This window comes from Stegostoma tigrinum, chromosome 1 (assembly GCF_030684315.1).
Source record: "Stegostoma tigrinum isolate sSteTig4 chromosome 1, sSteTig4.hap1, whole genome shotgun sequence".
NCBI lineage: Eukaryota > Metazoa > Chordata > Chondrichthyes > Orectolobiformes > Stegostomatidae > Stegostoma > Stegostoma tigrinum.
Genome location: NC_081354.1, coordinates 83,427,941 through 83,440,639, shown reverse-complemented (window position 1 = coordinate 83,440,639; position 12,699 = coordinate 83,427,941). Strand labels below are relative to the sequence as shown.

Sequence of the window (12,699 nt, the reverse complement as noted above, 5' to 3'; positions counted from 1 at the left end):
GATTCCCCTGTCCCTCTCCCCAACACTGAAGCTTACTTTACAATCCCATGTGCAGTAATGCATTCGTGCATGATGTCATGTATAAAGTGTACATGGTGTTGGCAGTGCTTACAAATGCACATTTTCCAATTTATCTGAGTGCATAGTTGCCTGCAGTTGGTGTCAGAATCATTCCTGTCTTTAATACAGATGGTTACAAATTTCCTGTCTAAAAGACACAGGAGTTATCAGCAATCTAAAACCATGGAAATCAAGGCCCAACTTAAACTTGCAGGCACTTTAAGACTTTCCGCTAAATGATAGGTCTCAATTTCTTTCACTAAAGCAAATGCCTCCATTGAAGACTCCATTGATAAAGATTACTGGCAGAACCAAGTTACTATATTCTACAAGGCATTAATATGCTATGAAAATAATGTAACAAAATGTATCAAGAAAAAATCCAATAACATCTTTTAATAGCTCTGAAGACTGTAGAAATTCCTCACACTTAATTGCAATACATAAAATTATGTACATAGTTTTATTATATAAAACCACTTCAGCAACAGTTTCACAAAATATTCTTACAGAGAATGAGTGACCTGAACAGGCCTCTACTAGCAATTTATACCTTGCAGTTCCAAACAGTAACCGAAATGTGATTTAGTTACTGTATATGTAATAATGCAATCTGTCCCCAAATAGATCAACTGGGACTGTTTTGGTTTCTAGTCCCGTTTGGTGTTTGAAATTCTGTTCCTAAATGAATGTTGGAAGCTGGATTCTTTGAATATATTCTTGGCTGACTTAACTTCATTGTCAATAAAAATCTTTAAGTGTTATGATGGGCAGGCAGATTTGGATCAGTGGGTGTGGTGTTAGAAGAACAGTTAGAAGTGCCAGACACCTTAGTTTATGCAATAATTTTCAAGTTTGCTTTAATGGAGCTGGGATATTTGCAGATGCTTGTTCAAGATAGGCCAAAGGGCCTTGAGCTAGATCTGCTGATTTTTTGGGCTGGACGCTAATATCTTCTAAGACTTGTTGCCAGTGGCGCAGCTTGCTCAGATGTTTCTGGATTAAAGCCTCCTTTCTCTGTAGCTCATTTTTCAATTCAGAAACATCCTGTAAAAAGAACAGAAAAACTTTTGTCAAGTACAGGAATCTATGCTTAAACATTAATAAGGCACAATATGATTAGGAATATGTTGATCATATACATTATGACTAGAACTTCCAAAATAAAAGTTGAGCAGAGCAAAGCAATGGAACGTAGACCCACAATACTTGTGCAGCTTTGTAATTGCTAAACTAATAATGAAAATAGGAACTGTCCTTCCTTAAGGTCAGGGAATGAGGAAAGTTGGATGATATCAGAATCAGGGAGTAGGCACACATAGAAATGATTCAATAAATATGTAGCACCATAGTGAAGAAGCAGAATTTGGATTGCAAGATTAATTTGGAGAGATAGCAACACAAGATATTTAGCCCATTAGGTCTAATACGCCATTCAATTAGGCCACTGCTTCTCTATGCCAAACTTCAGAAGGTGATAACAGGAGGCCATTCAGCCCATCGAGCCTGTTCCACCATTTAATAAATCATGGCTAATCCAATTGTGATCTTCAATCTAATTTTCTGCCTGCCCATCATAACACTTAACTTCATTGTCAATAAAAATCTTTAAGTCAGCCAAGAATATATTCAAAGAATCCAGCTTCCAACATTCACTTAGGAACAGAATTTCAAACACCAAACAGCAGTCAAAGAAACTTCTCCTCATCCCAGTCTCAACTGGGAGAAATTGTTATTTTTAAACTCTAAGAAAAGAAAGATTTCCCTTAGCATCTAAACTGTCAAGACTCCTCAAGTCCCATGTTTCAATAAGATTACCAAATTTTTCTGAACTCCACTGATTATAGACATAATCTGCTTAACCATCTCTAATAAAGCAAGGTGTAGAGCTGGATAAACACAGCAGGCCAAGCAGCATCAGAGGAGCAGGAGAGTTTCAGGTCTGGATCCTTTTTCAAAATTTTAATGTTTTAACGGGATATGGCAGAAGATATTGTCCATCTGTCAGAATCAAATATTAGTGACCTGTCAAAACTGATTTCCCTGGAAATAAATCCATATTTTGTTCTGTCATTGAAATCCAAAAGGTAACACCAGGTCTTATCCAAAACTGGAGGCAAATTCTGCAGCAAGTAGTTTTATAATGTACACATGCAGTACATACTTTGATAGATGTCAAAAGGGAAATTGCGTCAGACCAACTTAGAGTTTTCAAGGAAGTCTCAAACAGAGTAGTTGGAGGGGAACTTGTAAATTTGTTGTATTTGGGCTTCCAGAATGTGTTTGACAAGGTACTTTACAAAAGGCTAAGTCATACAATAAGAATCCATGGTGTCAGAGGTTGTACACTGCTGTAGATAAAGAATTGGCTAATAGGCAGAAAACGAGTGGGTATTAAGGGATTCTTTTTCAGTGTGGCAACCTGTAAACAATGGGCATCCACAGGGACCAGTGCTTGAACCACAAACATTTACAATATATTAAAGACAGGTAAGAAGGAAGCCAAATATACAGATGACACAAAAATAGCTGGAAAATAAAGTTACAAAGAGAATACAAACAGCTTCAGATATTGATACATTAAAGTAAGTGGGTAAAAACTTGGCAAATGTGGTATAATGTGAGGTAAATGTGAAGTTATTCATTTTGGAAGGGAAAACACAGAAAAGTAAGGAGTATTATTTAAATAGAGAAAAGATGCAACACAAACGGACTTGAGATACTTGTGCATGAAACACAAAGCTAGCACCTAGACGTAGCAGGTAATCGGGAAGGCTAATAGCATGTGACCTATATTTCAAGGGGGTTGTATTAAAGAGCAGGGAAGTCTTATGGCGACTGTACAAGGTGCTGGTGAAACCGTGGAGTACTGTTGAGCAGTTTTAGCCAACTTAAGGGAAAATATAGCATTCTTACAGGGCTTGACAGGGGAAATGCTGAGAAGATCTTTCCATGGAACAGTCTAGAACCAGAGGGCACAGTCTCAGAATAAAGGAGTGCCAATTTAAGTTTGAGAAAAGGAATAATTTTTTCTGAGGGTTGAGAATCTTTGGAAATTCTTGCCACAGAGAGTTGTGGAGGCAGAATCCTTGTGTATATTTAAGGCTGAGACAGATTTTTCGATCAGTAAGGGAATCAAAAGGTTCTGGGGAAAAGGCAGGGAAGTGGAATGAGGATTGCCGGATTAACTATGATCCTATTGAATGACAGAGCAGGCCAAGGGGACAAATGGCCTACTCTTATTCATACTTCTTATGGTCTTATATAAAAGTATTTGGTAATTTATTCGGTTACTTGAGTGAACATATTTCTCTTGAGGTTACACAGGCTACTCAGGAATTCAGTAGCTCTGCCATGACCTTAGGTCCAGAAGTATTAGCTTCATTAAGTTTTAGTTTAGATCCTAGTGATAAAATACTATTATTCAATTCCCAAGTACTTATACGCTTTCAACAACATATCCCAAAATGTAGGAAATCAGCTTTAAAACCATAATAAATGCTGTTCACCTCTTTTATGACTTGTTCAGGTTTTTGTACAGCAAGCTGCAGTCTCTTCTGGAGAAAAAAACATTCTGTTTGTCTGGCAACATCCAAAAACCTTTGGATGCACTGCTCTACACCTGTCAGAATATGAATCAACATATTTGTTTTTTAAAAAAAATCAGTTTACTAAGTTCTAAAATGTGCATCATAGTAATTCAAAAGAAAAGTGAAAAATGTCTCAGTGGTAATAAAACAACCTCAGAATTTTCAGTTCTCATCAAGACCCATATGCCCTCTTTTGTTTGTTGTCCAGGGCAGAAAACCTTGTCAGTATTTGCATGTATTGTTTTGATGCTATTGGTGCAGTTGAAGTGTCCCTATCAGGTCTAGGGAAGCTCAGGTACAATTTCCCTTCTGCTCCAAAGGTGTGTAATAACACCTCTGAATAGATAGATCAGAAAATATCTGTGCTTCTAATCAAAGACATTTTGCAATTCTCTACTGAATAACTTACAGATCAATACAGTCATTTGTTCTTTTATGTACTTGTGGAAAAGATAGCATGGAAAATGCCACTAGAAAATAAGCTTCTATTCTACATTGGAAAGAGCCAAATTAAAACAGAACTACGAGTTCTTCATCCCTGCCTTCACTCAAGGAAAAAGTCTATCTGCCACTCAGTAACCACCCACTGTCACAATTTTGAATCTGAAACACAAAGAAGGGATAGTCACAGATGCAGACCAACATTTCCTTTATGATGTTCTGGAACATGTTCAAACACAAAATATTTGTAAAACAAGTGTTGTACATTACATTGCTGAAATTATATCACTAAAATTTACTTTAGCAGACCCTAAATCAGAGAACAGACACGTACAATTTCAAATCATCTCAGAAAAATAGCAAATAGAAGTTTTTGAACGAAAATTTAACCTCAACAGAGAGTTTTCTTTTATAAATTTAGTCAGATCACAGTAAGGAAGTGAAAGCTATACTTAACTGCAAACAGTCAGGGAGACTGGGATAACACAATAGCTCTAAAAATCAGAATCAGCAGAAAGTGTACAAGGAAACAAAAAAAAAATTAGACACATACAAACAGATGAAATACAATTAGACCATTGAGCCCCTTGAGCCAGCTCCGCCATTCAATAAGATCAAAGCTGATGTTTATATTGAATTATATATTCCCATCTACTCCCAATAACCCTTGATTCCCCCGCCTAAGAAGAATCTATCCGGCTCAGTCTTAAAAACATTCAATGACTTCTTTATGACAATACCCTTACGACTACCAATCAGTACTCTCACATGGTACGAAACATTCTCCTTTTAACAGTGGTATTTCTCGTGAATTGTCGTGATGAGTTCAAGATGAAAAGCTTTTTTCAGCAATACACAAAGAGCACAAAAATCCTGTGCAATGGGGGAAGGATATAAAGAATAGCAGGACAATGCAAGTCGTGAGAACTAAGAAAAACCAAATATGAAAAGAAACACAGAAATATCAAAATTAAAACAAAAGCTTCTACGATGATATATAGAAAAAAGTTGGTTGAGAGAAAGATCTGGAGGTGCCAATGTTGAACTGGGGTGGACATAGTCAGAAGTCAAATCACACCAGGTTATAGTCCAACAGATTTATTTGAAATCACAAGCTTTCAAAGCACTGCTACTTCTTCAGGTGAAGTAAAGTCACTTCACCTGACGAACGGGCTACAGTCCGAAAGCTTGTGATTTCAAATAAACCTGTTGGACTATAACCTGGTGTTGTGTAACTTCTGACTGAGAGAAAGATGATCATTTTGAAAATTTATAAAGGTGATAAAGGCAATAATATGAAAAAAGTGGTCACGCTGAATTGTAACTGTGCAGTGTAGTAAGAACAAAATAAAATTTTATAAAAAGGAGATCCATCAGAAGTACGACTAGTACTGAAAGGCATTTTAATAGGCACGAACTTTGAACACATCAGCAGAAATGATTGCAAAAGAACACTGTACATTTTAAGATGTGTGGGAACCTTGTAGCAGACTAGAGTATAAACAGATTCCTGTAAGGCAGGATAGGAGAAAGACATACAATGGAATATTTATGACAATTCCAAAAACTGAGTATGGTGTCACTGCTACCACAAATAGAGACCATTTAAAAACAATTAAGTTGTAGTAGGTAATCTGAGGAAACATTCAAGTTAAGACTTAAAAGGTAAAGAAGTTGAATAAAAGCTGGGTGTTGAACAGGTACTTCAGAATTTGATTAGTAATAAAATTAAAAACTTAATTTAAAATTGTAACATATTTGAATTCCAAGCCTAAAATCTGCAAGGTTTTCTTTAACTGCTTGGCATATGCTTAACGACTGTGGCTAATAAATGTAAAACTTCTAACTTTTAATAGGGTAAACGTTATTATTTTGAGAAAGACTTAAAGAGTAAGAACAGTTCACAGTGAAAATATGAACGTTATTGTACGTTTCATAAATAGTAACATGGAATACAAAATATAAGTAATACTAAATCCATACAAATAATAATTTAGGCTAGAATTCAAATATTGGCATAATTTCCAGTTTTTGCACATTTTGTCATACCTCTCTTTGTCAATCATCAAACCACTGTTATCAGATGTTCCAATAACATTAATGATGATCAAAATGAGGTGCTGTTTCCTACATTTTACTATTTTGAACAATATATTCAGTGTAATGTATGCAAAAGGATTATTTAAAGTAACATTAGAATGGTTCACACCAATCTTGTAATGGGTCAAAAATATTTTGAGGAATGTCTCTGCCATAATATGACACTGCATCACATTCAAATGCTCACTTCTCAGGTCTCAATACAAGATATGTTCGAAAAGAAAGAACAATCAACTGAACTGCTGGCTTCAACACATGACCCTTAAACAATGGAATGCAACACTTGAAATACATTTAATTGTGGGCTGAACTACAGGATATATATCCTACAAACATATTTTACATGTGCTATTCCAGGAAGTCTCACCTGTTCTAATTTCTTCTTGATCAGTACCATTCACATAGTCTTGACTGACCAATGATGCAAAGCATGCCTACAAGAAATTCACAGTTAATGCTTCCAAGGCACTCATGTTTAGTTAACAGAAACAATCTTGAGTAAGGATATATTTTAATGTCCAAATACAATTGCTTTCGCAGCTTCAAGGATTTTGTGGAAATTGAGCAAAAAAGTGCAAGGAAAATATGTAAATGAGCTTACTGGTACAGAAAGCATAAAGATAATTTAACGGACACTCTAATTCATCTCACATCAAGATACCATTTCATTTTGCTCTCACTTTTCTAGATCCCCCTTAAATCCAACTGCGCGAATCACTTCAACCATTCCTAATAAGTTCCATGTCAGTACAGTATTTCGGAATAGTTAGACAGTTGTTTTGACTGCCACAGAGTCTATGGGCTTTTCTGTTCTACAGACCTCAGACTTTGTTACTACTAAGTTTCTCCTGAATTCCTTAATGGATATTTTGTATTCATACCCCTTGGTTTTGGACTTTGAACAATTTTGAATACTCTCACACCTCCCGAGATTTGGGTTTGCTTGCAGGAAAACTAACTTAATTTCTAATATTAATACCAACTTTTAACCCATTTTGCATCAAAACTCTCCTCTCATACTATCAGCAGGCCATGTGTCTTTTGCTTTGAGCACACGTACCATCTGCGGCACTTGCTATATCTCTCCCTTTCTTAATGGTGCAAAATAAATCATTTTCTATCCCATTCAGTTCCAAAGAAATCACATCAGACTCTAACTCTTTTCTTGGATTCTGGCAGACCTCAATTTCAACAGCAATTTTTGAACTTTTTTGTACTTGACCTTTATTGTTTTATTCCTTTATAAAATCACAACCTGCCATATTCAACTTACAATGCATTTTATGAAACTCACAACATAAGTTTTTCTTTATCTCTTTTCTAGTCACTGAAAATTTAAACGCCTTTCTACCATCCTCAGAATTGTGCAGTTTCTGTACCCAAACAACAGTGATCACGAAACTAATGCTTCAATTCTCAGAAAAGACCCATCTGCTTCATTAACATCCTTCAGGAAAGGAAATCTGCCAACTTCACCTGGTCTGGCCTACATATGACTTCAGACTCCCAGCAACGTGGTTGACTCTCAGCTGCCCTCCGAAATGGCCAAGGAAGCCACTCAGTTGCATCGATTGCTGCAAAGTCTAAAACAAGGAATGAAACCAGACAAACCACTTGGCATTGACCTCAGCACCAGAAAAGACAACAGCAAAAAAGGAAAAAAAACCCTGTTGACCTGAAAAGTCCTGCTTTCTAACTTCTAGGGTCTGGTGCCAAAGTTGGGATAACTGTCTCACAGGCGAGTCAACCAACAGCCTGATGCAGTCATATTCACGGTATCATAGGATGTCCCAGCCACCACCGTTACCATCACTGGATATGTTCTGTTCCACTGGCAGGCCAGACCCAGCGGAGGTGGCAGCAGTTGGAAGGGAGTTGCTTTGGGATTCCTCAACATCGACTCCAAATCCCACAGAATGTCTTGGCATCAGGTCAAACGTGGACTAGGAAACCTTTCTTGATTACCAGCTACTGTTGTCCCTCAGGTTGATAAATCAATACTTCCCAAAATTGACAACACTTGGAAGAAGCAGTGAGGGTGGCAAGAGCACAGAATATACACTGGGTATGAAATTTCAATGTTCAACAACAAGTGGCTCGACAGCAACATCACTGATGAAACTAATTTGGTCCCAAAAAATACAGCTGCTAGACTGGGTTTGCAGGAGCTGGATGGGACAGAACAAGAGGGGGAAAAGAAATACTTGACCTCACCCTCACCGATCTGCTGGCTGTAGACGCATCTGACCACAACAGTATCAGTAAGAGTTACCACTGCACAGTCCTTCTGAAGACAAAGTCCTACTTCACATTGGGAATAAGCTTCATTGTGTGGTGTGGCACAATCAGCATGCTAAATGGGACAGGCTTCGAACAGACCCAGCAAGTCAAGATTGGGCGTCCATGAGGTGCTGTGGATCATCAGCCGTGGAATCATACTCAAACATAATCTGCAGCCTTGTGGTCCGGCATATCTTCCACTCGACTGTTATTATCAAGCAAGGAAGTCAACCTTGGTTCATTGGAGAGTGGTGGAGGTCATGCCAGGCGCAGCAACAGGTACACTTAAAAATGAGGTGTCAACCTGGTCAAGCTACCAAACAGGACAACTTGAATGCTAAAGAGCATACATAACAAGTGTTAGACAGAGGTAAGCAATCCCACAACCAATGGATCAGATCTAAGTTCTGCAGTCCTGCCACACAGATTGTGAATGACAGCGGACATTTCATTGGAGGGGAAGGTTCCACAAATATCCCCATCTTCAATGCTTTAGCAGCCCAACACACTGGTGCAGAAGATAACCCTGAGGTACTTGCAATAATCTTCAGTCAGAAGTGCTGAGAGAATGATCCATCTCAGTCTCCTTCAGTGGTAACAAGCGCTTAATCCAATTTGATTCACTCCACATGATACCAAGAAACAGCTGGATGCACTGGATACTGTGAAGGCAATAGGCTCTGGCAACATTCCAACAACAGTATTGAAGACCTGCAATCCAGAACTTGCCACTCCCCCAACCAAGCTGTTCCATTACAGTTATAACACTGGCAACTTCCCACCAATATGGAAAATTGACCGGGTATATCCTTTCCACAAAAACGAAGGACAAATGCAACCTGGCCAATTACCATGTCATCTGTCTACTTTTGATCATCAACACTGCTTTCAAACAGTAGCTGCTTAGCGACAACCTACATGCTCACTGATATCCAGATTGGGTATTCCCAGGGCTGCTGAGCTCCTGGGCTCATTACAGCCTTGAGTCAAACACTTGCAAAAGAACTAAACTGCAGAGGCAAGGTGAGAGCAATAACCCTTGACAGCAATGCCACAAATGATCGAATGTGGCTTCAAGGAGCCACAGCAAACTTGGAATCAATGGGAATCAGGGGAAAACCTCTTTGCTGGCTGGAGTCTTACCTGGCAAAAAAGGAGGATGGTTGTGGTTGTCAGGGGTTGGTCATCTCAGCTCTAGGACGTCAGTGCAGAAATTCCTCAGGGTAGTCTCAATCATCCAAAATGCTTCATCAGTGTCCTTCCCTCCACCATCAGGTCTGAGGTAGGGATGATTACACCATGCTCATAGAATCCCTACAGTGTGAAAACAGGCCCTTTGGCCCAACAAGTCCACACCAACCCTCAGAGCATCAGACCCAGACCCATCCCTGAACACTACGGGCAATTCTGCATGACCAATCCACCTAGCCTGCACATCTTTGGACTGTGGAAGGAAACTGGAGGACCTGGAGGAAACCCACACAGACACAAGGAGAATGTGCAAACTCCACAGAGGCAGTCATCCAAGGGTAGAATCAAACTTGAGTCCCTGGTGCTGTATGGCAGTAGTTTTACCCACTGAGCCACCATGCCGTCCCAGCAGCACCTTTCACAAGTTCTCAGATACTGTACAAAACCAACAAGGCCTGGACAATATCGAGGCTTGGAATGAAAAGTGGCAAGTAACTTATGCACCACACAAATGCCAAGCCATGAACATCTCCAACAAGGGAGATTTGTCCACTATCAACACTGAGGCTTACCAATGATCAGAAATTCAACTGGATTCACCATACAAATATATGGGCTACAACAGCAAATTAGAAGCTCAGAAATCCTGCAGGAAGTAACGCATCACCTAGTTCCCCCGAAGACTGTCCACCACCTACAAGGTCAGGAGCGTGACAGAATACTCCACACTTGCCTGGATAGGTGCAGCTCCAACACCCAAGAAGCATGACAATGTTCAGGCAAAAGTAGACAACTTAATTGGCACCACATTTGCAAGCATCCACTACTGATGCCTAGTAGCAGCAGCACGTACTATCAACTAGACGCACTGCAGAAATTTGCAACAGAATCTTAGGCATCACCTTCCAAACCCATAATCACTTCCATCTAGAAGCACAAGGACAGTAGATACATGGGAACACTGCAATTGCAAGTTTCTCTTCCAGTCACCATCATGACTTAGAAATGTATCAATGTAACTTCACTGTTGCAGGGGCAAAATCCTAAAGCAACGTCCTTGACAGCATTGTGGGTCTACCTATATGGTTTACAGCAGTTCAAGAAAGCAGCTTACCACCACTTTCTCAAGGGCAACAAAGGCAATAAATGCTGGCCAGCCAGAGACCCAAAAATGAATCAAAATAACTAATCCTCCTCCAGCTAGATGTTTTTACATTTTATCAAAACTTGTCCTTTCCAAGATTATTCTAAACTTGATATCACCATCACTACTGCCCAAACATTCAGCCATAAAACGGCATCATTTATTTTGTTCAAACCTAAATGCATTGTTTCCTTCCACAGTGGCTTTGAAACCCCTCCCCCCTAACCTTTACATTGTTACAATTTCAATCTCGCATCCCTCGTCCTGTCATAGCCCCAATGACAGTTCCAGGCTCAATCTACCTACCCCCTCACACCTCTCCCAGCTCCCCTGCTCACTTCTCCCCCCTCACCTCTCCATCTTCCCTTACCCTCACTCTCTTCCCCTTTACTCCGATGTCGCTACTACCTCAAACGATGCCTCCAGCTCGTCCACCAGAGTGCTAGGAGACCGCGCCGGAGCCGCAGGGAGACCGACCGCTGTCGGTCCTTGGGGTCCAGGTCCAGGAGGAGGTGGAGGCGGTGGCGGCGCATTCTGTGGCGGGTGCGAAAACATGCCGGTCAGCGAAGAGGCCATTTTGCGTCAACAGCACTGCGCACGCGTACTCCTGCCCCACTGGGGGCGGGGACACCACGGGCTGCGGCCTGCTGTGGGAAGGAGCAGATCCTGAGACGGAAAAACAGTCATTTTATTCCTACATTTGAAACGTAGAGGCTAGAGGTTGTGGTTCAGCTGGCTGTGCATTTTGATACCATCGTGGGTAATCATCCACTTCAACTGCCTTTTCTCACGCTATCTCCATATCCCTTTTATGGGATTTGTATTTAGAAATTGTCTAACTCTACTTTAAATGTACTCAAGGACAGAGTTCTTACAGGGTGGATAATTTTCAAAAATTCACAACCCTCTGAGTATAAAATGATCACCTCAGCTTGATCCTAAGTGGCTTCTCCTTATTTTGATAATGTACATCGGGTTCTGGACTCCCATGTTTGGAGAGTCAGAACCAGCTTAAACCCTGTCTAACCTTTTCAGCAGATTGTAGGTTTCAGTTAGGTTTTCTGTAATTCTTTGTAACTCTGTCCAGTACGGGCCCCATTTCTCCAATTTCTTCACATCATCCTCAACCACCACCCCCCCTCCAAAACTGGGAACAAGTCTGGCAGACCTTTGTTGCATTCCCTGTATAGCAATAATATCCTACCTACCCACTGTAGAGCATTTCTAATCAATCTGTTCATAGTTGTTATTACATACCTCTGGGGCTGATGTGGGCTTGCACCCAGTCCTCCTAGCCCAGTGATAGGGACACATCCACTGCACCAATAAGGTCACTTATTGCCTAATGTAAGGAATCCAAAATTGCACACTGCACTCAATGTGCAGTGTATCAAAGGTTCTACACAATCGAAACAAGACTTCACTCTTGTACTCAAATCCACTAGCGATAGGCATCAAGATGACTGCAGAGTAGGGCTTCCATGCTAGACCTCATTTGCTCTGTCTTTTTTTTATTTTACACCTTAAACTTACCTCGAATGGAGGCGAGTTCACAGTGCAGTCTGAAGTCAAGACCAGGTACAGCCTGGGGACGAGTTTCAACCCTAGCACACACTCTGGAGACGAGTGTAATTTTGAACTTTTTGGTTTTTTTCTAATTTATTCCTGCTATAGTTATTCCTAAGAATCTGTACCTGGGGACCTTAGTACCCATCATAGCACCCATGTGGTTAATTGTAAACTTTTCACTGTACTCACGTGAGTATATGTGACAATGAAGCTAATTCTAATAACTAATGTAGCTTTCCTAAATGTTAGCTTCATCTGTATGTTAGCCATTGGGTGGCACTTCAGCCTCACAGTACTAGGGGCTTTGGTTCAATTCTACCCTCA

At 40.0% G+C, this 12,699-nt stretch overlaps 1 protein-coding gene across 1 annotated transcript; it reads right to left on the bottom strand.

The window, feature by feature from the left end:
- Positions 1-430: 430 nt before the first annotated feature.
- Positions 431-11,408, bottom strand: med28 (mediator complex subunit 28). Its single transcript, XM_048544156.2, has 4 exons — positions 11,215-11,408; positions 6,559-6,625; positions 3,570-3,682; positions 431-1,107 (listed from the first exon to the last, which is right to left on the bottom strand). Exons 1-4 carry the CDS (start codon positions 11,380-11,382, stop codon positions 910-912), a joined length of 546 nt encoding a protein of 181 aa, XP_048400113.1. The 5' UTR covers positions 11,383-11,408; the 3' UTR covers positions 431-909.
- Positions 11,409-12,699: the final 1,291 nt, after the last annotated feature.

Coding starts and splice junctions, on each gene's coding strand:
- med28 (XM_048544156.2), bottom strand. CDS start 11,382: ATGGCCTCTTCGCTGACCGGCATGTTTTCGCACCCGCCACAGAATGCG. Junction 6,626..11,214: donor AGCTGGAGGCATCGTTTGAG/GTAGTAGCGACA, acceptor AATTTCTTGTAG/GCATGCTTTGCATCATTGGT. Junction 3,683..6,558: donor TCAAGAAGAAATTAGAACAG/GTGAGACTTCCT, acceptor ATATTCTGACAG/GTGTAGAGCAGTGCATCCAA.